Source organism: Carica papaya, chromosome 6 (assembly GCF_054855325.1).
Source record: "Carica papaya isolate Zhongbai chromosome 6, ASM5485532v1, whole genome shotgun sequence".
Classification (NCBI taxonomy): Eukaryota; Viridiplantae; Streptophyta; class Magnoliopsida; order Brassicales; family Caricaceae; genus Carica; species Carica papaya.
In genome coordinates this window covers 5500779-5526426 of record NC_142314.1, presented here as the reverse complement: position 1 = coordinate 5526426, position 25648 = coordinate 5500779, and the positions used below count along the sequence as shown (strand labels likewise).

Sequence of the window (25648 nt, the reverse complement as noted above, 5' to 3'; positions counted from 1 at the left end):
ATATAAAATATAATAATATTTATTATAAAAAAAATATATAAAACAAAGCCTCTCAATCAAAATACACAACAAAACGAATCATCACACAAAACATATTCTAATCCTCACTTATAACCTAATTCTTATTCTCCTTTCAAATTACACTTATGGATTCACAAAATCCTCAAACCAAAATGGATTTACTCACACACACATATCACTCCGCTCGAATTTATAATTTCACATTATTTTGTATTTTAAAGCTTAATTAGGTTATCATCGCGCGATGCTCGTTATATCATTATCGAGAAAATGCGAAATGGATCTTCCTATCGCATAGATAATACACACAAAATCTCACATTAGTCACAACAATTACATTTGCAAGGTGACCCACACTCATAAATACCTATCCACATCTGAATTAGATTTCAAACTCTATTCATGTACAAGTTTACCATACTCGCTGAACTTCAGCCACACACCCTCTCCTCCTCGATTCACGACTAACGAATTAAGTGTCTTATTTACTCTTCATAATTTTTATATGATTGCCTTCCTAGTGGCTTATTCAGTTTATTTCTCTAACTAAATTACACCTCTCAAGTTTTTCGGTGTTTGTTTTCCAAATGTATTTAGCTTATTTAGTTTCTTATTTAAAAATCTCAAATCTATATTAATTTAAGGTACTAACTTCTACAAGCAATTAATACAAACACACACACAATATACGATATCATCATGTACATTAGAGTCATACATTTCAAACCACTTTCTAAATTATCCTGTACCAAATCACATAACAAGCACAGGATACTCAAATTTTCTCGCGTAATTGTACCAGATCACACAGTAAATACAGTGCATCGTACATATGCACTAGATCACACAGCAAGTGTAGTGTATCCAAATTCCACACATACATACACTGGTTATACATTTAACATACATAACATATATACACACATATTAATACACACAAATATATTACAATACATACATGTATCCTTACTACATGTGTCACACAGAATATATATTTTGTATTTACATACACACAATCTCTACTGATACATACACACATTCATACTTAAACACGTATATTCAATCACACACACCATACTTAACTATTCACGTATTTGTTCTTATCAATTCATACTCATCTATCATATATTTATATATATATATATGTACACACGCGTAACAACGTATAAATATAAACTACATAAATACACATAAATACAAATTAGATATGCTAATTATATTCATATTATATTACACATACATTTAAATATTCACACATAATGCATTATAGATGTACACATTTACATAAACATATAATTTATATCTCCGTACGGAATACAATTCTTACCTATAGTGTAATCGAGAAAGCTTTGGAAATCATTTCTAGATCAGTCTACGATTCTCTCGAAAATTCGAATACCGCTTGGATAATTTTTTTCGTTTATAATAGAAAATATATATATTAAATTATTAATAAATTTAGATACTATATTACACGAAATGAAGAACGGATTTTACCTCGAATACGCAGTCCCGGTAGCTAACATCACCATACGCCATCACACGTATGTCACTGAAAATACCACGCGTTGATGATCGAATCAGCGCATATTGTCACATGCAGCGCACCAACATCATATTTAGTCGCAAACCTTCCATTTTTCTTCCTTAATTTAATTTTTTTTCTTTTTTTTTCTTTTCTTTCAATGTTTTTTTCTTTCTTTTCTTTTTTTTTTCTCTTTTTCTTTTCTTTCTTTTTTTTCTCTTTTTTTTTTCTTTCTTTTTTTTCTCTTTTTTTTCTTATCTTTTCTTCTTCTCTTTTTTTTCTTTTCATTCCTTGTTCTTCCTTTTTCATTCCTTCTTCTTCTTCCTCCTCTTTTCCTGTAGCTTTCTTTTTTTTTTTTCTTTCTTCTTTCTTTTTCCTTTTTTCTTCTTCTTTTTCTTCTTTTTCTTCTTCTTTTTCCTTTCTTCTTTTTTCTACTTCTTCTTCTTTCTTTTTCTTCTCCCCCTCTCTCTTTCTCTCTTTACTCGACAATGTCTCTTCTGTCTCTCCTCTTTTCTCTTTCTCTCCTTTTTTCTCTCTCTAACCAACGGTGATTGCTCTCATCTTTCTTTTTCTTTCGGTTGCGGTGTCGCGCAACACCGCACGACCCCTCTCTCTCTCGATCGTCGACGCGGCTCAAGCCTTTCTCTCCTCTCACCGTCATGTCTCTCTCTCCTCACTTTTTCCTCTCTTTTTTTGCTTTTTTTTTCTCTTTTATTTCATTACATATATATATTTTTGCTTCTTGGTTTGTTCTCATTCTCTCTACATTCTTCTTTTTTTTTAATTATATATACATACATATATATATGTATATATATTTGCCATGGTTTGTTTGTGCTCCAAGAGGTGTACACACCTCTAGGTCTTTCTTTTTTTTTCATTTCTAATTAATTAATACATATTATATTTTTTTATTTTCTTTTGTTTTTTTTTCTTTTTCTTTTGTCCCATTATAAATATGTTTCAATTATATATATTTATGTATACATAGATATATATGCTGCCTGGATATTAAAACCCCCCCCCCCCTCCTCCCCCAAAACAATTTGGTCCTCCAAATTGCATGTCAAGGAATTGGAATCACTTATCTCCCTACTTAGCGATTTGTTTTGTTAGGAGAGATTTTTCTCTCACTAGGGAGATGTCTATCTCTATTGGGGAATTTCTGTCACTTGAAAAAATTTCTCTTTTATGGGAATCTCCTCTCTTATTAGGAGATTTGGTCTTTTAAATTTTTATTTACGAGAACCTTGATCTCGTCCATAGATACTACATTTTATCTTAGCCAAAAAGCCGAGAAAGGTATGTTTGTTTAAGGAGCGTCTTTGATGCCTAATTATTTTTATATTTTTCTTAGTGTAAATGAGCTAATTTATTTTCTAAAATTTATCACGATAGTGATTCTGTTATCAAAATACATCTTTAGGGACTTTGTTTTAGTATTCCTCGGAATTTAATTTCATAAGCACAGTCATTTAGGAGTGGTTCCAATCAAGTAATGAAGTTACAATATTTTCATTGGGTGGAAACATCTTTGGTGAAATCGTGCTCACATTTCTCTCAATTTCATTTCATTGGATTAATTTGAAAGACATGTTTCTCTATTTGCGAGTTTAAACAGGATGGTGCTTTATTCATATTTCCTTGAAAATAGTTAGTATACTTAGATAATTATTATTTCAGCTAAAGTCATATCAATCATTAAGTTTCAAGTATCTAATTTAATTTATTAGTTTTCTAACTTCTAATAATTAAAGTGTAATTGTTTAAAATGGGTTTAGAGAATTACGGAATTGATGATTATTTTTGGAGGTGCTTAAGAATTCTTTTAGTAGCATATTCAATTATCAGTTTTGTTATGAACTGTTATATTTAGTTCTAGTTCTTGCATGTACTTTTCATGTTCCCAAGAATTCCAAGAAACTACTTTTTACTATGACCTTAAGACACGAGTCACCTTTTTGTCACACCATCAATTTACTTTCTGGTTTGAAGAGAAAAATCATCCTAATGTAATGATTGTGGCTCATCACGCTTTTGTTGTGCTATTTTGATGAGAAACATATTGAAATTTATGAATAGTTGGATGTGAGGATAGCTCCTAAGGCTATACCCCTCAGAATTTTCTAAGAATACTAGAACTTTTGGAAATGAGGATTCTAACTACGTGTTGTGTGAGTTTAATTCCTAGAATAGTGGTTTATTTTCTAAGGATCAGGTTATTTGTTTTTCTAAGATTCAGAACAATTACTAAAGTCTTTAAACGAAGTTGGAAAAAAAATTTGAAACAGTGAAAGTATTTGTTTTCCTAGAGGGATGCAAAGAGAATTCTTAGAAAATTGAATCACCATATGGTTTCTATCAACTTAAGGTTTGTTATATGGAGTGTATTTAGTCGGAGTTCCTCTCTTTCTAAGAATTTCCTCCTATTGAAAAATTTTTGTACTCGAGTATTTCTCTTATTTAAGAGATGTTATTCTCGTTTAGGAAATCTCTCTGTTAGGATTTTTTTTTAAACTAAGGAATCTTCGAAAATTTCTCACACTATGGAATTTCCTTCATTTTAAGGAATTCTTATCATTTGGAAAACTCCCATTTAAGGGATTTCTTGTGCCACTTTGGAGACTTGGACTTAGATAGGAAGTTTTCTCCAAGTTAAGGTATTGATTCCAAATGGGAAAGTGTTTCTCACTCCTAGAAAATTTTTCTCTCGGTTGGGAGATTTCTCCCCACTCTTAGGAACTTTTGTTTTTAATTATATATATACATACATAATATATATGTATATATATTTGCCACGGTTAGCTTGTGCTCCAAGAGGTGTACACACGTCCGGGTCTTTCGTTTTTTTATCTCTGTTTATTTTTAATTAATTAATATATTATATATATATATATTTTTTATTTTATTTTATTTTATTTTATTTGTTCTTTTTCTTTTGTCCCATTGTATATATGTTGCAATTATATACATATATACATAGATATATATGTCGTCTGGATATTACAAAATAAACTTGTTTAATGAATAAATTTATTATTTTTCTATCATCATATCATAGCATATTCTAATTAGGGATTGCTTACGCTTGATGACAAATAATAACTTCTTATTCATTTGAAGTCATCCATATCATTGAAATTAATATATACTCTCCAATTTTGCTCCCTCTTACCGTCTCCGCCACCACTCTTCCTTTTTTTTTTTTTTCCCTTTCTTCTTCATCCTCTCATACTTGGATGCTTCTCTTATTATTATTATTATTATTCATCTTTCCTTCTTCCTCTTAATCACAAAACTCACTCTCCATCTACAATATCTAGCAAAAAGCAAGCCAGCCACAGTTGTCTGCTTTGTAGAGAGAGAAAATATTGATGGGTAGAGAGAGATAAATGAAGAAGAAAGAAGTTGATGAGTCTGATGAGTGGTGATTAGTTTAATTTTTTATTTCTATTTTATTTGGTTGTTTGACTTAAGATGGAAAAAGAAGAAAACGATGACTTTGACGGGTTAAGAAGAATCCATTTATTTATGTTTTTATATTTACTAAGAATTTGTTATTATATTGAACTTAAAATATTGAAGTTAAAATTATTAATTAAATTGAACATACGACTTGTCTTCTTATCATTTTTATTGAATTATTTCTATTACGAATATGTTATGTATAAATACATTGAAGTTAGAATTACTAATTATATTAACAATACAACTTATAGGTATATTAGAGTCTCACTTTTCTTCTTATCATATTACAAACATTCTTTTTCACGAGTAATTCTATTAATAATTTGTTACAAAAATACATTGAAGGTAGAATAATTAATTAAATTAACAATACAACTTTCTTCTAATATATGTACACTCTTAGCTAAAGAAACTTTAAAATTCTTTGTTAAATTCTTGTTCAATACATGATGTTCACATGGTCAAATTCTTATAATACTATGAAGTTACAGATCTCAAGTAAATTTTTAGTTATGAGTTAAAATTTTTATGTAAAAATAAAATGAATTCATATTTTTTATCTAAAAACATTATAATCAAAGTTTACGTATATTAATTATGTATTTTGTAAATTTTATATTATTTTTAATGGATATAAAAAGATAAAAGTCTTTAAATTAATTATGTTTATATTAATTTTAAAATTATGTGCAATGAATAAATGTTAAGAACGACCTTTACCAACATAAGAACTGCTGCTAAAAACTAAATCTATATAAACAGTCTATCAGTTGGTATAAATTCATAACTTATACAACAACAAAAAAATAGTTACTTTTTAAAGATCTTTTATCTTATTTTGATGATCATAGTGAGTATTAGTATAAATCCTAAAATACAATGAAAGAAGCGATTGTTGGTACAACTCTCCAAGAGCTAAACCAAGAAAAAATGATCGTATAGTTTGTTACTATTTTGTCATTTTTTTTATTAATAGTGAACGAGATGAAACAACACAAACTAAACTAAAACAAATAACACAAAAAGAAATAGAATGACATAGCACAACACAAAATGACATATCACACATGACAAAACAACATAAAATTTAATGTATCAAACATAACCCTAATTTTGCTAAATTAATTCATTTGTTTTAAGTTTGAGCATAACTGATTCATAATTCAATATTTCTCCAAAATGAATTAATATTCTAAATATTGATTTTTTGTATTGAAATGCTAATAATTTTTTATAAAATATAAAACGAAGTATAATGACACGAAAAAAATAAAGCAAGATAAGAAATAACATGACACGATATGAAATAACACAACACGATAAGACACAAAATTATATAACAAAAAACTGAACTAAAATAACACAATATAAGAAAAATCATAATGATATAATACGATAAAAAAATGACAAATTACATGTGATAACATGACACGAAATTTTATATATCAAACAAAATACTAAATTTTTTAAAATTAATTTATTTCAAACATTACCATAATTGACTGATAGTTTAATATATATCCAAAATGAATTAGTGTGCTCAATAATGATCTTAAAAAATTCTTAAAAGAACATTACTAATTATATTATAAAAAATTGAGATTACAATATATTTTAAGCTCAACCTTAATTTTGAAAACCTAAAGAAAGACGCTAACTATATTTATAGGTTCCCCCGAGTATAAATAACAATGTTATTTTCTAAGACCTAGAAGAGAAATATAGAGATAATAGATTATCAAGAACATATATATATATATATATATATATATGAGTGTGTGATTATCTAGAAAACCATGCAAAAACAAATATTAACTAATACTAGTAAAAGACTTTTAGAAAAAAGAAAAAAGAAAATCATGATTTTGATATACTTTTCAAAGATATTGATCCATCTTTTGACGGCATCCACTAGATGTCTCTAGATCTACCAAGAAGTAAATATTGCATTAAACAAATGAGGTATCTTTTTGACAAACATCTAGTAATAATGCATTAATTGGCAAATGAATATTAGTAATCAAATGTTTGCATGTACAGAAAACGAAACTTCACCAACCGATCCCATCAATAATCCCCAACAGTACATCGCAAATGTGCTTCAACCCATTTTCTCTACGTGCAATCTCCGGCGGATAAGCCAACCCCGGATACCTCCTAAATCCATTCCGGCAAACATTTGGGTAATCGGCGGCGGCCATGATGTGCATGTAGGCATAATCATAAGCCTCCACAGCCAGATCTTGAGCTGAAGATTGAAGTGCATCGCCGGCATAACCATATTTATCAGCACACTCTTTAAGCACCTTCTTTAAGTTCGTGTCGTTTGCGAGACTCAGCTGCCGAGAAGACAAGTAAGTTGAAGTAGCCGTGGCATTCGCCAAACCAATTCCGACCATGATAAGTGCCAGACCCTTTGCGTCTGTTTTCAAGCTGGTTGGATCAGATTTCAGAGACGACACACATAGATCGTAGTACTTGGTGGTTTTACATGTTTTCTGGATCAAATCTGAATCTCCATTAGCAAGAAGAATCCAAGGTTGAGCATGGAAAATATGGTGTGGGAATGCTAAGGAGAGAAGAAGAATGAACAAGAAAATCTTGGAAGCCATTTTGGTTGAAATTTGAAAATGACTTTTTTGTTGAGATGGGTTTGATTCGTTTTATTTTCCCATTTGTGATCTTGTATTTATAGACCGGGATTGATTTGGTAGTGGTGCTTTTTTGTTTGAATATGTGGATTAAGAAATGAGAAAGGAACAATTTGCTTTATACAAGGGAAGGGGGTAGCTTGGCAGGTAGCATATGCTGGGAACAAGGGCGTGTTTGGCAGGTGGGAAAATTGCCAAAGAAAGAGTCACGGGTTGCATAATAATGCCACCCTACACCCTTATGTTACAATTTTCAAGGCTGTGTTTTTAAGCTACTGCAGTATCTTGTTCTCATGTACAAGTACTAGAACCATATCTGTTCAGCATACAGAGGATCTGGACCCACCATTTATTGGATCCAATGAGATCATTTGATTCAATTTTTTTATTGTTAATTAAATGGGTCTAACAATCTGTTCATAATGTATACATATAGTCAGAATTAAGAGGAGATTAATATATAGGAAAGTAATAATTAGAATACAGATCATATGGTCTGACTTTGGTCGTTGAAAAATGCTTGGCTTGATTGAAAGCCGCGTTTCCAACATTAAATTTTTATGTGCATAATAAGTTCACATTTCTTCCATGGAATGTATACGTACACACTCAATCCAAACAAGCCTTAACCAATTTTAACTATTAAATTTACTTTCTTGGAAAAGTAAAGATGTGAAGATTAAAGTTTCTTGGGTTTGATTTGATGGGTCTTCTTTAAAGATTAGATTTTTCAGAAGGATCAAAAGCCTGTTAGGGTCATGTGCAAAAGAGAATTCCAACTATTAAAGATTTAAAGTTTCTTCCCATCTCTTTTTCCAACAAATTTGAAAATTAGAGAAAAAAAATTCAAATCAAATATTTAAAGTTCTTCTTATATATATATATATATATATATATATTGAGAAAGTTCAATTCTTTCCTTATATGGCTCTACAAAGGTTGATTTGTTCAATGCTTCCACCCTTTTATATAAATATGTTTTGTTTAAGTATAATTATACATTTCGTATGTATTCTTGTTAAGAATAAATATAAGGACTCTCCAAGCAACAAAATAGAATGATGGTAGAAAAATAAAATATTGTAGTTAATTTTTTAAGGAGTGAAAAGAATATAATGATTTTGTTCTTGTAATAGTAATAATCAAATGATTCAAGTTACATTTTTATCCTTGATTCGTTTAAACTTAAAAAGAAAATTAGTAGAATGATGGTTCTATTTTTTACAACAACGAAGTACATGGGACAATCCACAAATCAGGCAAATTCTTTTATATCTATACAATGTACAAGAATCACACAGGTTATAGGAAAGAAGAAGAGGACTCTGTTCTATAAACCACCACTATGTTCCATGAACACTAATTTTGCAATCCTTTTCATTGCTAATCCAATCAAAGCTTATTGTACACCTCAAAAACTGACAGAATTGTTCGAGAAACTAAGCTTCCATGCGAATGATACACCGAAGACTCTCGCCTTTAAGCATATACTCAAAGGCCTTGTTGATTTCTGAGAAAGGGACTTCGTGGGTGATGAACTTCTCAAGCTCAAGCTCCTGCCCAAGTTTCGATAAGTAATTATTAATCAGAACCATATTCTGCAAACTTGTGACTGTTTCAATTTACAGAATATCTAGTGATTTGTCTAGTTACATGTTTGGATATGCTTCATAATCCAAGCAACAAAAATATCCAAGATTGTTCAACAATGTTAAAATGATAAACATAAAAGAATTGAGCTGACCTTGGTCATGTATTTCTCCACCACTGCAGGAAGATCTGAGCGTGGTTTGTAATTCCCGAAGAAGGTACCTTTGAGAGTCTTCTCATTCAAAACATTCACCGGATGGGTTTTGAATGCATCGTCTTTATTTGGAACACCAACAAGTACAGCCACACCCCATCCCTGAAACGAAATTTAGAGAACAAGCTTAGAATTTATAGATCTTTCATGCTCATCTTTATTAAATGACCATAACAAGTTGATGAAAGATAATTACATCATGAACACATTCAAATGCAGAAATCATGGCATTGATGTTTCCAGTACATTCCACACTTCGGTCAACTCCTCCACCGGTCATTTCAGCAAGCACCTGTGAGGACCAATAAATTTGATGTTGAACAATACTCAAATCTCCTTGGATTTATAATTCAGGTTTCTACAAACCTCTTGCACTGGCTTGTTAAAGTCTTTTGGATTCACAAACTCGGTGACACCAAATTTCTTGGCTGTTTACAAGAACATGGAAACCCGAGAATTGGATACTGAACAACCAAAGACAAGATGTACAAAGAATATTGGAAGTGCATGACATACTAATCCAACATATAGGAAACCATTACTTAGCTTGTGAATAAAGTAGCTTACATCTCGTATAATTTTCACTCACCTTGTTCAAATCTCCTGGAGTTCAAATCAACCCCAATAATCCTCGAAGCTCCTGCAATTCTAGCCCCTTCAGCAGCCTAGTCAGAGAACAAGAAAAATTCATAGAATATGAGCACCAGCAGCATTGAGTAACAGAATTCTTTGAAAATGAATATAAACAAGTTACTCACAGCAAGACCAACAGCTCCCAATCCGAAAATGGCAACTGAAGAACCTTTTGGGGGCTTTGCAACATTCAAGGTGGCACCAAGACCTGAAGTTGAAGCAAACTCAAGTTCATATACATAACATAAAAAGAATTCAAATGAAAGAAGGTGAAAGCAGTTTGCCCAACCTGTAGAGATTCCACAGCTTAGAACACAAACTTTGTCAAGTGGAGCAGCAGGATTGATTTTAGCAACACAACCAACATGAACCACAGTATATTCACTGAATGTAGAGGTGCCAACAAAATGGTAAATGGGTTGTCCATTAATGGAGAATCTTGACTTGCCATCGTTAAGCATTACCCCTCTGTCAGTGTTGATCCTTAGAAGATCACACATGTTACTCTCCTCTGATTTACAGTGACGACACTCCTTGCACTCACCGGTGAAGACAGGAAGCACATGGTCTCCGGGTTTGAGGTCTGTCACACCCTCACCGACACTCTCAACAATTCTAGAAGAAATATGAAATACTAATTAGAACATCAAGGTAATTAGAGAACCTCCAGGCCTAATTATCAAAAAGAGAACATTAATGGCCGTACCCTCCAGCTTCATGACCAAATATGCGAGGAAATAATGGAGTTTGTCCCTGCAATTCCATGATTAAACCATTTTCAATGTTTCAGAGTAAGGATAGATCAAATTGGTACAAATATGATCAGGAGTAATCGGTTACCTCTGCCTCCCAGAAGTAAACATCTGTGTGACACAAAGAGGTGAAGAGGATCTTGAGACGAACCTCCATTTTCTGGGGGGGTGCCACCTCCACCTCTTCTATCACCAGTGGCTTCCCAGCTTCCCATGCCACAGCAGCTACAATGCATAAATTTTCAAATCAAAATTCCAAAACACAAACGCTTTGACACTTCATTTTTCTTCACTCTAAAACCATGGAAGAGCATAATTGAAGGAAAAAAAATATCATCTCAATCCAGTAATCTTCAATATAATTAAGACCTTTTACTGATCAGATAAGAAGTACCCAGAATCCAAAAAACAAAAATATAAAGAGGGTCGAGACATTAACTAGAATCAAATGTATTTCCATAACTAGGAGAGAGAATACTTGCAGCAATCCAGACGATATTAGAAAACAAAGCATAATAAACTAAACCAAACACAGTGAAGAACATCTTAAAAATGGAAAAAGAAAACAGAGACCGTTATTTGTGCAAGTAAGGTCTAAGCTTCAACAACAAAAACGACGAAAGAAACCTTTTTATTGGAGAAAACCATATGTTTACCTTTGCAATGGATGACTTGACCAACGGTACTTGACATCTTTCTTGGAACTTTTATAAGCTCTGTTCTCTAATCATTTGATTGCTTTGTTGATTTTGTTTTTGGCAGTGAAGAGATGGGTGTGCTTATACGGGTATTTATACTCCATGAGACCCAATGAATTTGTATGGTTGGATTCTACAAATGGGGAATAGAAAAAGAAATTAAGAAAAAAAATGATCAAATACCATAAACCCTTTACTAAAACCATTGTTTGTTTCTGTAGTTGATAGCTACAAACAGCGGCGTCTTTATAAATTTGCCTCTACTCTTCACTATTTCAGGTTTTACGCGCAGCCGGCTGGTTTCTATACCTTCTGCTGGTTTCTTTTCTGGTTTTCTGCAAGATGTATGGTTGACTTCCATCTCTGCATTACTTCATATTTATTTAATTTGGTTTTTTTTTTTTTGATTTTGTTTTGACTCGAGACCAATTTGCTTAAACTCAAAAAGACAATATCATTCCATTCAGAATTTTTCAGCTGGTTAAAAGTAAACATGGACAAATTCTTTCCATGGTCTGATCAGTTGGAGTCTCAGCTGAAAATCTTTCTTGAATATTTTCGTCTATTGATTCCTAATCGAGTTATGAAATTTTATCGAACCAACTATTTTTTTTTTTAATAAAAAAGAATGTTGTTAGATTAAATTTTCTGAAAAATAATTGCATGTTTTACTATAATAATTTGTAAATTGTAATGTTTTATTGAGTTTTTAAAAAAATATAATAATCTATATGATGTATTTGTTAAGTTACATGTAATAATTAACATTAAATACTTATAATAACTTTGAGTACAAAATTTTAAGGATTGATGGTACTAAATTCAAAATGTTATAATTCATATATAATGGATAAATTATCTTCGATTAAATTAAATTTTTGTAAATATAATTATAAAAATTGAGTCCTAATTGAAAATTACTTTTCGTTAAATCCAAATTTTAAATTATTAATTTTGCATCAATTTAGTATATATACTTTACAAAATATTTGAATTAATAATTTTTTTAAATAATTACTAATATTGTTAACAATTATATCACATATAATCAATTCAAACATATGATATTATTTAGTTTATTAATTTTTTACGCTAAATATTACATATTGTCTAATATATTATATAATATAATACATATTTTAAATAATATTTAAATATTTTTAAAATAAAAATAAAATCATTTTCACCTCGTTTCTTCCATTATTTTCTCTTTCTTTATTTTTCCCCGAAATAAAAAGGATAGACCGTTTTTAAATTTAAAAAAAAAAAAAAACTGATAAAAACGGGTCAAGGCCCATTACAGGTAGTGTAGTGGGCTTTCGGACCCAAAGGAATGAAGTTGATATGGGCCAAGGCCCAAAAAGTCATATCCATGTGTATTTACACGATCTATGCAAACACGTGAGAGCCCGTTGGAGACGATGGGTTCTCTGGAGACTCCTGTCAACGAAGAGAAAAACGGAACCACAACCGCGTCCGCCACCGGAGCCGCTGATTCTTCCGACCGAAAGCCTCCGTCTTCTAGCAATGGTTCGGCACCTCCTTCTGCGGAGGCAGCGCCCTCTTTGGCACCGGCTGAACCGGATGTAGCCAAGAAGAGGAAGACGAGCATGCTTCCCTTGGAGGTGGGGACTTGCGTCGCGTGCCGCTGGAGGGACGGAAAATACCATCCCGTTAAGGTCATCGAGCGCAGAAAGATGCCGGTCGGTGGACTTAACGATTACGAATATTACGTTCACTACACCGAGTGTGAGTCCTCGCCCATTTCTGTATCTTTTTGCTGTAGATTTTGGGTTAGGGTTAGAATAGGGATTTGATTATGATTGTTGAATCACCAATTTTTATGATATATAGGATGGCTAGCATTATTTTTAAGATTGTGGCACGTAGGTTGATACATAAATTCTGAATGTAAGTATGAATAAATAGATTCACAGTGTAGATTAGACCAAATTGCCTCTACGCTAATGGTAATATAGTGATAAACGAACTGTTCTAATGGTCTTGTGGTTAACACTAAGTCCACTAAAGAGTGTAGGAACGAGGAAATTTTGAAAATAGGCTCAGAGTGGAAGACGGGCTAAAATGGTGGGTAGTGAAGTTGGATCCAAATTTTTTTTGATTTTGGGCATCTTAAGTAGGTATTTCTGGTACAACATGAATCTTCAGATAAGGGAAAGGAGTAACATAGGCTTGTTAAGGGAGTTTCGGAAGATAAAGATGCTATGTGGAATCTTCGCTTCCATCTTAGTCTGAGAACAGGCTCCTGGTAGTGGCTTTTTGTTAAGTCAATGTGAAAGTTTCTTCTACTGTAAATAAAAAGGAAAGATGATATCTTGATGTACGTGCTCTCTGATTATTCTGAAGATTTAAGCTTTCTTCCAAGAAAAATATATCTGATGGATTAAGCTAATCTTGTCCCTTTTTCTATAATGGTGATTATGAAATTTAAAACTAAATACATTCAGGTTCATAAGTTGATACGGTTTTTCTTTTTTTTTTTTTTTTAAATGTGCAGTTAATAGGAGACTTGATGAGTGGGTAAAACTTGAACAGCTTGATCTTAATTCAGTTGAGACTGTTGTTGATGAAAAGGTGGAAGACAAGGTATTGATTATTTGTTGTCGTGTTGTCCTCTTGGAATTATTTCTTGTATACAAAAATGGACGAGGTTTTTGCAACTGTTTTTTCTTAATTCAACTTTTGCATTCATTTAAAAGTGCCCTTTTCCTATATTTTTGAACTTTCCTTATCTTAGCAAAGGCAATTGATTTTCTTTGTAGCTTGTATTCTTACTTATTCATTGGTTATTAGGTGACAAGCTTGAAAATGACACGTCACCAGAAGCGAAAGATTGATGAGACACATGTGGAGGTATGTAATATCGTTGTCAGATGGTAGTTACTGTAATTGGTACACAACATTAGCAGGTATTCAGGTGTTTCTCATAAATACATGGGGGAATACAGGCTTTATGAGAGCACCAAATAGGGCAAGGAAGAGGAATGGGAACAAACATCTCCAAATAAGAAAAGGAAAAGGAAAAGGAACTATATTTGCATAGTTGGCATTGGAAATGCATTTACCATTGTTGGAAATGGACAATACTATTGCGACTATCAATTTAATACAGAAATTCTTGAATGAATTAAGTGTGAATTGGTTTTGGCAGATTTCTATAGATGTAAATATATTTATGTATATATCTTTTTGTGTCTGTATATATCATATTAATTGGCAATCGCATTTACTAAACATGAAGCTGGTGTCTTGTGTTATATATTTGTATAAACACGTGTTTTCTTTCTCAGACACGCTGTTATACACACACACACACTGACATTAGTGATGCAATTGAGTAATATGTCAAATGCCCACCAGGAATAATGTAATTAAAAGTTAAAAGATCATAGTTGCTTCCGTTGAGAATTTTTTTAAAGAAAGTTTTTTCTTTATATAGATTATTCCATGATTGTATAAACTTCAAATAAACCTCTTAAATATGTTTCATGGCTGTTATAAAGCCATCTTGGACTTTTTTACTGTATCATATGTTATTTTTTTAATTAAATTAGGGGCATGAGGAGTTAGATGCTGCCAGTTTGCGTGAACATGAAGAGTTCACAAAAGTGAAAAATATAGCAACGATAGAGCTGGGAAGATATGAAATTGAGACATGGTACTTCTCACCCTTTCCACCAGAATATAATGATTGTGTGAAGCTGTACTTTTGTGAATTCTGCCTAAATTTCATGAAACGGAAAGAGCAGCTTCAGAGGCATATGGTGAGCAGTTTCTCTAATTCTATTACACTTGCCAGCTTTTTTATTTCAAATGTGGAAAGTACCATGGTATCGATGTGCCCGATCTAGTCTATCATTTAGGATAGGCAATTGTTAAATCTCTTTTGGTGGTTGACTTCCAACATAGTTCTATGGGGTATTGAGGGCCTGTGAGATTGTTATTTGAAAAATAAGCAAAAGGAGAAATTAAATTGATTATATTAAAAAAAATAACCAAATTGCATAGGGTGTTATTTTTCATTGCTTGAAAATTACATTTTTCCCCTTTTTGAGGAGAGTGTGAAAGTTACTTTCAAGCACCTAATAAGTATCCTGCTTATATGTTACCATAGTAAATTTAAGCAAAACGCTAAATGTTATTTATAAACACCAAAAAAAATGTCATCTCTTTTTTTTTAAAAAAAAATACTTCAAATAGTCATATTTAAAGCTAATTACATTATTTGAGACCAATCCGTTTTTTGCAGTATTTATCCAGCTTAATCAAGATGTTGATGTCCCTTGATTTATGCAATTTTGAATTCTTTGTTATTATTATTTTTTGCATTTGTCTTATAAATATGGCATTTAATCTCTCTCTTCTAACAATAGAGATTATTGACGTAGTAGCTTTACTATTATTGCCAGGATAGTTATCTGGTAGGAGTTGCTGTTTATTGTTTGATTTCAGTCATTGACAGGTTTCTATTTATCTACTTGTTGTTTTATATTTTGGTCTTGGTGGTTCCCCCTCTTTTTTATTCCCAAACTTCTGTCACCTTACAAGGCTTTAATATTTACCCATTGTTTTGCTTTCTACTCTAGCGAAAATGCGATCTCAAGCATCCTCCCGGTGATGAGATCTACCGCAGTGGTACTTTGTCAATGTTTGAGGTATGATTTTGAGTGCTTATTTTTGCTAATATCTATCTAATCTCTGCCGTTTAGAATTCATTCTGTCTGCCCTTATGCTGCCCCCTTTCTCCCATTTATAACCCCATTCATTATATATTATCTTGTCTCAACTGATTCTTTGTGGACATTTGTATAATTTGGTATCCTTTCAGCTGATGTTGTGGAACAAATCTGTGTTCTCTAGCTTTCTTTCTTTATTTGCTTTGCTTGCTCAACCTTTTCTTGGTTCATGATCCTGTTCATTGTGTTTTCTCTATATAGTAACAGAAGGGAAATATTTTTCACTACATAATATAGTCATAATTCGAATTTGCAAAACCTTAGTGATTGCATTAGAAAAAATATTTTGTTCTAACTAGTCTGAAGCTGATTTCTTCATCCTCATCCTAATTGTTTCTTTGCACATTTGTAAAGGTTTCTGTTGATATGAGTTTTTTCTTTGACCAATTGTCTTGAAACAGGTGGATGGCAAAAAGAACAAGGTTTATGGGCAGAATCTCTGTTATCTGGCAAAGTTGTTTCTTGACCATAAGACCCTTTACTATGATGTTGACTTGTTTCTATTCTATGTTTTGTGTGAATGTGATGATCGAGGATGCCACATGGTTGGATATTTTTCCAAGGTAAGTCGTTATTGCATTTCTATTGGTTATTTAATTAGGTCAGGTTATGTCATTCACTCAGATAATATTCTAACGAGTGTAGTGCTTCTGGACTTCCTTCACATGATGGAGTTGTTTGTAATGGATTGTCTAAGACTGCTTTTGTTAGGACCTGGAAGCCAAAACTGAAAATTTCAATTGAATTTTTCCTTGTTTTGTTTCTGAAAAGAGAAGTGGAAGATAAATTGATTAATTCTTGTTAAAAAAATGCAATTCTCATGATTGAGGAGACATACTCTGCAGCATATCTGGAGGAAAAATCTTCTTTAAAAAAAATCTGGAGACAAAATCGATAATTTTGCTAGTCTCGTTTAAAACAACTCTCTATCATTTCCTTGGCTAGCTATAACCAATAGGTCAAAAGGCATTGGTCTATGGCTTGGTAATTTTTTTATATACAAAAAGTAAGACTGCATTTGAGCTGATTAAGGTGCTGTGATAGAAAATCTTTATAAAAAGGTACTCTTAGCAATTAAAAATTAATCTATTTTTAAGTAAAGAAACGTGTTCTTGGGGCAAAATATTATTTTACTCCAGTATTGAAAAACAAATTCAGATTTTCGGACTAAATCAGACAGAATGACCTAACATATCACATTAATATAGTTAATAGCAAGCTTGTTATTTCAAATAAAGTTAATAACAAGCTTGTAAGCAGCAGGACTTAGGGTTGTTTTTGATCTCTTGCATGGGAAACTCTCTTCTCATGACTTATATACTCAAAGAAGATAAGCTGACCTTTCCAAGTAGTTTGAGAGTATTTCCAATCTCCATATTTTGGCTGTAACATGGTTAGCCCTTGCCTTTACTTTCTTGTTTAAGCAAGCAAAAGCTGTATGTTTTCAGATATTTACAAAATTCTGATTGAAGTTCTCAGCTTCATGCTCAACTTATGGGATAACATATTTCCTGTGCTATTTTTTCTCGACTGAGAGTTTGAATGTGGCTAAAATTTTTTCGTGTCTGATAATGCAGGAAAAGCATTCAGAGGAATCCTACAATTTGGCATGCATCCTTACGCTTCCTCCTTATCAAAGGAAAGGCTATGGGAAATTTTTAATTGCCTTCTGTAAGTTGTCTGGCATCTGACTTTTAGGGAATGGTTCATATTACAATGGACATGGGACATAGTTCTCTCTCTCTCTCTTTTTTGAGCAAGAGAGTAGACTGGTATTTATCCAGTTGCAGTAAGCCTGAAGTATCAAGCAGAAATTTGACTTCAAATTATCCAATGGACGGGACTTCTGGGGCAGGCACTTTCATCCTATTTGATGACTAAGCATGAACGTGATCTTATGATATTTTGATATCTCATTGTATTGATGACAAATTTAAATCTTCCAAGTCCTGCTAGCCATCTTCATTGTTAGAATCTTTTCAAGAAGTTTTTAAATAAAGTCCACCAAAAATGCTAGGATCTAGAATAAGATGATTGAGACCATTCAAGGACAGCTAACATGCAGTAGCTATTTTGATTCAGATGGAGCATACATGGCTTGACTTGAAACTTACATATGATAAAACAGTCCTAGCAGGATCCTCTATTTTGTATCTGAGCTTAGCTGAGAGCTGTCCTGTAGTATTTTTTCTCTTCTCATTTACTAAAAGTAAATATTACAATTTTTTGACTTTTATATTCGAAATATGTATTTTGCAATTGGTATAGATGATTCTAATTTTTACCTTAACATGCCGGCAGCTTATGAACTCTCAAAGAAAGAAGGTAAAGTTGGAACACCTGAAAGGCCCCTATCTGATCTAGGACTATTGAGCTATAGAGGATACTGGACCAGGGTTCTTTTGGACATCTTGAAAAAGCATAAGGGCAACATTTCTATTAAGGTACTCCTATTTTCTATTGAGGAGTCATTTTTTATTAATCGCCGTTATATCTACATCTCTCTCAGCACATTCTGGCATGCGTTGTATGTGTGCATGTTCATTTGCTACAAACAGGAAGGGGAAATGTGTGAACTGCTTTTATCAATAGTTAACTTCATGATTGGAAATATTTAGCAAGAACAATTTGTGTGTATCCTTGGTGTTTGGTCCTTAATCACTTTGGTGTCATTTTTTTTAAATGCTTGAGCTTTCTATGCATTCCTTTGGTTTAGTTTGTCTTTACTTTCTCGTTCCTCGTTTGATTCTTTTGTTTTTGTAAATGTAATCTTCAAATCTACTGTAGGAGCTTAGTGACATGACAGCCATCAAAGCAGAGGATATCTTAAACACCCTTCAGAGCCTAGAATTGATCCAGTACAGGAAAGGTCAACATGTGATATGTGCAGATCCCAAGGTGTTGGATCGTCATCTAAAAGCTGCTGGGCGTGGTGGTCTGGAGGTTGATGTTAGCAAATTGATCTGGACTCCTTACAAAGAACAGAGTTGATGGTAGCAGAGTCATCAGATTCTTGTTGTCCGAAGTAGTAGGCTTAAGAGTTTAAATTGCCTCTTCCCTTTCACAAAACTGAGTCTAATGGTATCAACTTCGTCTGTACTTGCTAGTGTAGGAAATGTAAATGACCTGCCTGTATAAATAGGTTTAAGAAATTAGAAAATATTAGATTGGGAAGGCCTTGGGCCTTCAAGTACCATGTATTTGAATAGCTTATACTGTCATCTGCTACATGTATAATTAATTGTTATGAAGAGAGATGTAGTCCACCAATATAATGATCTCTTCTACACAAGCGTTTTTGTTTATGATGTTTCCTCTATTGCAAGCATTGTGTATTAAACATATTTTATTTAAATTCAGTTCATAAATATTAATATTTTTTATTGGTTCCTTTATGACAAAGAGTGAACATTTTTGGATGTACAATTTATTTAAAATTTTATTTTATATATTTAATTTCAATAATAAATTTATGTTTTGATATATTAAGAAAGAATTATAAAAACTAATTTAAATTGGATATAAAAATTCATTTAAAATTAAGATATTATTTCTATTTAACTACTTGTAATGAAATTTTATTTATATTTTATAAAATTAAAATTTAAACAAAAACTAACGTTGATTTTATTAATCTCAAAAATATAACAGAAGAATGGAGTGCCGAAGTAAAACATTATTAATATAATGGAATTTGATTTACTTGCAAACCCATTTGTATCCCCCACGAATCAAAAGTCTCTCAAGTATCTCGCCCTCTGTGTAAACCCATTTGATTCCCAGCCGATTTACCAAGAATCAGGGTGGTAAACCCGGTTCAATCCAAATAACAAATCTATCTATCTTCATCCTTGATGACGCGTGCTGGAACTATATTTATTACCCAGTGTCAAATAGCTTTTCCTAACCCACTGAAATAACCATGTTCATCCAGTTTAGACGCCCTTTTTTCTTTTTATGTTTTTAAAACAAGCAAACCCCGAACACAGAACCACAGCAATGGTGGGCAGAGAGTTAGATACCGCGTTCATGAAGGCTCCACCCTTATTTTCATCCAACTTTTTACTGTGGGTTCTTTCTTTATATTATCACATAATTCAGAGGAAAACATCATCAGCACACCAAATTTGTTTCCCAGTTGCTGGTCTCACGCTCTTTCTATTCTGACTATAAATGGGTCCAGATGACTTTTTGTATTGATTTCCAAAGCTCACAGAAATTTCAGAGATATATATATATATATATATTAATATACATATAATTGACCAAGTAACCGTTCCTTTCCCTGTCAAAGTAATGTTCTGATCTTTCTAACATTTCTTCTTCCTTTTATTTTCTGGTGCATCACCAAAATTTCTATCATTCTTGTTTATCTATGTATCATCTTCGTCTACATATTATATAAGATGGAACTAGAGCAGCCCAGGTTGACGGAAGATCCCAGCGTGCAAGATATCATGAATCCAAAAAGTAGTGCTACTCACAAGACCGCAACTTCTTCTGTGATCAGAAAGAGTAATGAGTCATTTAATGATCTTTGCGGGCAATCAGAATCCTTTAGGACACTAGAAATGGATGTGCCGAAATGCCTGTCAGCAGAAGAAAAACTCGCTTGGCTGCGCTCTCAAATCATTGGTGGTGATATCGAGTTTGATTCTCCTTTTGGAAGACGAAAACTCACTTATGCAGATCATACTGCCTCTGGCCGTTGCTTTCATTATGTTGAGGATTTTGTCATTAACAACATTCTTCCCTTCTATGGTAATTATACAATCTTAATGTGTTTTCTTAATTAAATAGATGATAAGAATCTCGTCGCAAAAACAATAGTAAATGCATGCGTTTCTTGAAAGGTTTTTGCAACGGTGAAACCTCCCGTCGCAGAGTGTTGTTTCAAAATTTCTTACAACTTTGACGGGAAATGTTGAATATTAGTGACAATTAGAAAACGTCACTAATTTGTCATCGCCAAAATATTCTTTCCTTGTAGTGTTCATTATTATAAGCTACAATAAACACATTCTTGATCTTGTTTTGCAGGGAACACACACACCTGTGATAGTTACGTGGGTCAGCAGACCACAAAAATGGTGCGCTTTGCCTCGGCCTACATAAAGAGATGCTTAGGCGGCGGAGAACATGACGCAATCCTGTTTTGTGGATCTGGAACAACGGCGGCTATCAAGAGGCTGCAAGAAGTTATGGGCATCGCCGTGCCATCAATCTATCGAGAGACATTAATCAAATGCCTGGCTGACGAGGAAAGGTGGGTAGTGTTTTTAGGGCCTTATGAACATCACTCCAATCTCCTCTCATGGAGGCAGAGCTTGGCTCAAGTGATAGAGATTGATTTGGACGAGAATGGGTTGATAGACATGGAAGCTCTAAGACTGCAACTTGAGTCCTTTAAAGATGCAAACAGACCAATATTGGGTTCGTTTTCAGCTTGTAGCAATGTGACTGGGATTCGTTCTGATACTCGGAAGATCGCTAGACTTTTTCACCAATATGGAGGGTTAGCATGCTTTGATTTTGCAGCAAGGTAAGCTAAAATAGTAAATAGTTGATCTCTTTGATTTGTGCTTGTTTGATTGTTTTCTTGGTTCTAACCTTTTTTCTGTTTTGGGGTTTGAATTATATCAGTGGTCCTTATGTGGAGATTGACATGAGATCAGGAGAAGCTGATGGGTATGATGCTATTTTTCTAAGCCCACATAAATTTCTAGGTGGCCCTGGTTCGCCTGGTATTCTTCTGATGAGTAAAGCACTCTATCAGCTCAAATCTTCCCCCCCATCAACTTGTGGAGGTGGATCTGTTAATTATGTTAATGGATTTAGTGAAAAGGTAAGTCTTTTAATTTTCTAGTGGAAATTTTGGTTTTTTTTTTTTTGGCTTTTAGATATTGGTTTCACCTTATATGTATGTGCCAGGACACATTGTACTTGGAGGATATAGAAGAAAGGGAAAATAGTGGGACACCCCAAATAATCCAAATGGTGAGAGTGGCATTAGCATTTTGGGTGAAGGAATACATAGGTTATGAGTTAATTGAGAAGCAAGAAAATATCTACATACACAGAGCTCTGAAAAGGCTTCTTCCCAATCATAACATTTGGATTCTAGGAAACACAAGTGCTAAGAGACAAGCCATATTGTCTTTCATGATTTACTCCACCACCAATTCCTCCTCTCATGAAGAGAAAAAACATTCTGACAATGTTGACGATGCAAGGACAAAAAAGGTTGTAGGTCTGTATATGTGGGAAGAGGCAGGGAACAAGAGAGACAAGCCACTTAATGGACCATTTGTTGCAAGACTCCTCAATGACTTGTTCGGCATCCAGGCTCGAGGTGGTTGCGCTTGTGCTGGACCTTATGGTCATCGTCTGTTCGGTATAGATGAGACTCAAGCTCAAGCTTTCAGATCTGCCATTCAAAAGGTTAGCTTTCTTCTTATGTTCCCTTAGTGCGATTTGAAAACCTCAAGTTTTCTTTTGCATAATGTGATGAGGTTTTTTATTGGCTTGGCAACAACAGGGCTATTCAGCAGTGAAACCAGGATGGACAAGAGTGAGCTTCCCCTACTACATGTCCAACGAGGAGTTTGAGTTCATTCTTGCTGCTTTGGAGTTTATAGCTACTTATGGGCAGAGATTTCTCCCCTTGTATCACTTCAATTTGACAACTGGAGACTGGACTTTTAAACATGAGACATTTCAGGACATTTTAGGAAAAGAGAAGAACTGCGAAATTGGGTGGTTCCCACTGGCAGCTGCCGCGAATGCATTCAGCTTAGAACATGGCAGATTTGAAGAACACAATATAGATGACAAACATCAGCAAGGGATGATCAGCAAGTATGCATCATATTTGGAGAATGCTAAACAGATTGCTGGTCTGCTTCCTAAGTTTCCCCCTCAACGTAGGCTTCAAGGAGACATAGACCTTAACTTGTTACCCTTCAGGGTCTAATTCTTCTCCCTTTTATATTTGTAAATCTTGTCAACATTCATTGGCAATGATATAAGATTTGGACGGGTTATAAGCTTATTATAAAATCATTACTATACATATATATATATATATACGTATTTCAGTTAAGACAGCATTTCACCTTTTTAGCATTTGCCGTTTGGGACATCTCATTAATTGTTTCTCCTGGCTCAAAGCAGTTCTTGATGAACCAATTGTTTTGAGCAAAAAATTACCTAATAATAAACGAACCCACGTATTTACAAATGACGAATAAGGATATATTTTCCTTCGTATTGTTTGCAAAATTGATCCTAATTTCTCATTAGCACGTTACTGAAGAGCTTAATTTTAGTTTGACAGTTCCTATCAACATTCTTAAATGTCCAAGTAGTTGATGGAAGAAAGCTGGAACAGAGGAAACTACCCTTTTGGGAAGAGACTGGCAGGGATAGAGTCATTCTTCAAAGCTCTCATAAAGTTCTAAAGTGGGTGTAAGCAAAAGATATTGCTCACAGAAAACATAACCAAAATGAGCACAACGTCATCATCCTCAGTCTTCTCTGATAATCAATATGTTGGAGGCAAAAGCTTGTTGTTTTTGTGTTTGTAATTTCAAAACAGAGAGAGAATAATACAGCAATTTAAATCTGAATTGTGGGTCGGCAGTGAGAAAAAAGAGAGCAAAAAAATGTAGAAAAAGGCAGAGAAAAAATGCAGAAGAAAATACAGCAGAGTGAGAGACGGCTTCTGGAAAAGTGAACTCTATATTTTGTAATTCATCAGCCTTACATATATATAGCATTTTTAAGAGAAGATATTTGCTACAGAAAATTCAAACTGTCAGCAAAAAATCAAGTAAAACATATTGTCAACCAAAACAAGTAAGAGTTGCTGATTTTCTTGCTTCAAAACATGCTTCCCCATTCCTTTCAATTACCACTTACTAACTAATGCAGAATAAAGAAAAAGTAATCATAATTTCCTGACTTCAGCAATCACTGTTGAAGAAAGCTCAACTGCTAATACTCCTTGAGTTTTCTTTCGAATAGTCAAAGCTTGGTCCTCAAGTCTTAAACCGTTCTCTTGGGAAAGCTTTAGTTGGGATGTCAGCAAGTTCTTCCTCTGATTTGCAATGCTCCAAACGGATCTCTTGGTTCTTCTCAACTTTGTGCAAAAAATGAAACTTAAACTTTTATATGCTTAATCCTACCATGTTGCATGAGAATCTCTCCAAGATCTGACATAGCAAATTCTTTCATCATTAATTGTTTAAACTGCTGCACCAGCTGCTTGAGGCCATACAATGCCTTCTTCAACTTGTATACCATGTCAGCCTTTCCATCAACTACAAACTCCTGAGATTGTTCAATGAAAATCTCCTCCTGCATATCAAGCACCTTTCATAATTCTCTATCAATAACTTAGTTTTTGTATCTAGTGTGTTTGCCGTTTGATCATCAAATTATGTAGAATCAAGTTGAACCTTTTTAGCATGAACACTTTGGGAACTTAAAGTTGCAACAACTGTATCTTCTATGTGTTTCTTTGCTTCAACTTGTTTTTTATCCCAATTCCAAAATGCTGATTCATCAACAAGCACATCCTTACTTTTTTGCATAAACTTCAAAGAGTCAACATCGTCATGGGTAAATCTTTTGTGCCACAAACAAGTCAAATCATCCTTACCAAAAGCATGTTGATTTGCATATTTCATATCAAATACATAGCTATTCTCATTTTTCTTGATCTTTACTACTGACATATTTGCAGGATTATAAATAAAATAGTAATCATTTTTGAACAAAATAGAATAACTCTTATTCTACATTTGAGCAGCACTCAACAAAGTTTGCTCTAAACTAGGAATAAAGAGCACATCAATTATGAGTTTAATACTTTACTTAGTTTGAATTGGTATTGAACCTTTTCCTTGAGCTTCCACAATAATCCTATTGCCAAATTTCACTTAGTTCTGCAATTAACATCCAAGTTGCCGAACAACATACGATCCTTGGCCATATGGCTTGTGTACCCACTGTCAACATATGAGAAATCGTTTCCACTCACACAAGATGCCTCAGTCATCATGAAAAGATAACTTTCCTGTTGTTTATGGTTCTCAGCAAAATAAACTTTCTGTTGCTGAAATGGTTGCTGCTGTTGTTGAGGCTCATTCTTTTGCTCTGATGCTTGATTTTTTCTCTTCCAACACATCTTCTCTGAATGACCATAATTTTTGCAAATCTTGCATTATACATGCTTCCAACACTTACTCTCAAGAAAATTGGATTTACAACAACTTCCACAAGGGGGATACTTTCTTTTTTCTTATGAATCTTCTGAACTCTGTGGTTGCTTCCCTT

General features: G+C 33.2%; 4 protein-coding genes across 4 annotated transcripts; 2 read left to right on the top strand and 2 right to left on the bottom strand.

Annotated features, from left to right (window-relative positions):
* Positions 1-6936: 6936 nt before the first annotated feature.
* Positions 6937-7804, bottom strand: C/VIF2 (cell wall / vacuolar inhibitor of fructosidase 2). The gene has a single exon (XM_022044240.2). The coding sequence runs from the start codon at positions 7624-7626 to the stop codon at positions 7066-7068; it is 561 nt and encodes a 186-aa protein (XP_021899932.2). The 5' UTR covers positions 7627-7804; the 3' UTR covers positions 6937-7065.
* Positions 7805-8862: 1058 nt separating this feature from the next.
* On the bottom strand, positions 8863-12017 carry LOC110816159 (alcohol dehydrogenase 1-like). The gene is made up of 10 exons (XM_022044218.2): positions 11511-12017; positions 10943-11079; positions 10809-10855; positions 10392-10717; positions 10228-10310; positions 10059-10134; positions 9836-9897; positions 9666-9761; positions 9410-9571; positions 8863-9221 (listed from the first exon to the last, which is right to left on the bottom strand). The coding sequence occupies exons 1-10, from the start codon at positions 11545-11547 to the stop codon at positions 9105-9107; spliced, it is 1143 nt and encodes a 380-aa protein (XP_021899910.1). The 5' UTR covers positions 11548-12017; the 3' UTR covers positions 8863-9104.
* Positions 12018-12948: 931 nt separating this feature from the next.
* On the top strand, positions 12949-19530 carry HAM1 (histone acetyltransferase of the MYST family 1). The gene is made up of 9 exons (XM_022044192.2): positions 12949-13301; positions 14071-14159; positions 14367-14426; positions 15128-15337; positions 16160-16228; positions 16711-16872; positions 17887-17980; positions 18611-18753; positions 19097-19530. Exons 1-9 carry the CDS (start codon positions 12974-12976, stop codon positions 19298-19300), a joined length of 1359 nt encoding a protein of 452 aa, XP_021899884.2. The 5' UTR covers positions 12949-12973; the 3' UTR covers positions 19301-19530.
* Positions 19531-20208: 678 nt separating this feature from the next.
* Positions 20209-23434, top strand: LOC110816177 (uncharacterized). The gene is made up of 5 exons (XM_022044244.2): positions 20209-21070; positions 21350-21851; positions 21953-22154; positions 22241-22750; positions 22848-23434. Exons 1-5 carry the CDS (start codon positions 20716-20718, stop codon positions 23280-23282), a joined length of 2004 nt encoding a protein of 667 aa, XP_021899936.2. The 5' UTR covers positions 20209-20715; the 3' UTR covers positions 23283-23434.
* Positions 23435-25648: the final 2214 nt, after the last annotated feature.

Excerpts from the sequence above, each read along its gene's own strand:
- C/VIF2 (XM_022044240.2), bottom strand. The coding sequence starts at position 7,626 with ATGGCTTCCAAGATTTTCTTGTTCATTCTTCTTCTCTCCTTAGCATTC.
- LOC110816159 (XM_022044218.2), bottom strand. The coding sequence starts at position 11,547 with ATGTCAAGTACCGTTGGTCAAGTCATCCATTGCAAAG. Across the intron at positions 10,311-10,391 it reads AAGCTGTGGAATCTCTACAG|GTCTTGGTGCCACCTTGAAT; the intron begins GTTGGGCAAACT and ends CTTCAACTTCAG. Across the intron at positions 9,222-9,409 it reads TGGAGAAATACATGACCAAG|GAGCTTGAGCTTGAGAAGTT; the intron begins GTCAGCTCAATT and ends AAACTTGGGCAG.
- HAM1 (XM_022044192.2), top strand. The coding sequence starts at position 12,974 with ATGGGTTCTCTGGAGACTCCTGTCAACGAAGAGAAAAACGGAACCACA. Across the intron at positions 14,427-15,127 it reads TTGATGAGACACATGTGGAG|GGGCATGAGGAGTTAGATGC; the intron begins GTATGTAATATC and ends TAATTAAATTAG. Across the intron at positions 15,338-16,159 it reads AGCAGCTTCAGAGGCATATG|CGAAAATGCGATCTCAAGCA; the intron begins GTGAGCAGTTTC and ends TTTCTACTCTAG.
- LOC110816177 (XM_022044244.2), top strand. The coding sequence starts at position 20,716 with ATGGAACTAGAGCAGCCCAGGTTGACGGAAGATCCCAGCGTGCAAGAT. Across the intron at positions 21,071-21,349 it reads CAACATTCTTCCCTTCTATG|GGAACACACACACCTGTGAT; the intron begins GTAATTATACAA and ends CTTGTTTTGCAG. Across the intron at positions 21,852-21,952 it reads TGCTTTGATTTTGCAGCAAG|TGGTCCTTATGTGGAGATTG; the intron begins GTAAGCTAAAAT and ends GAATTATATCAG.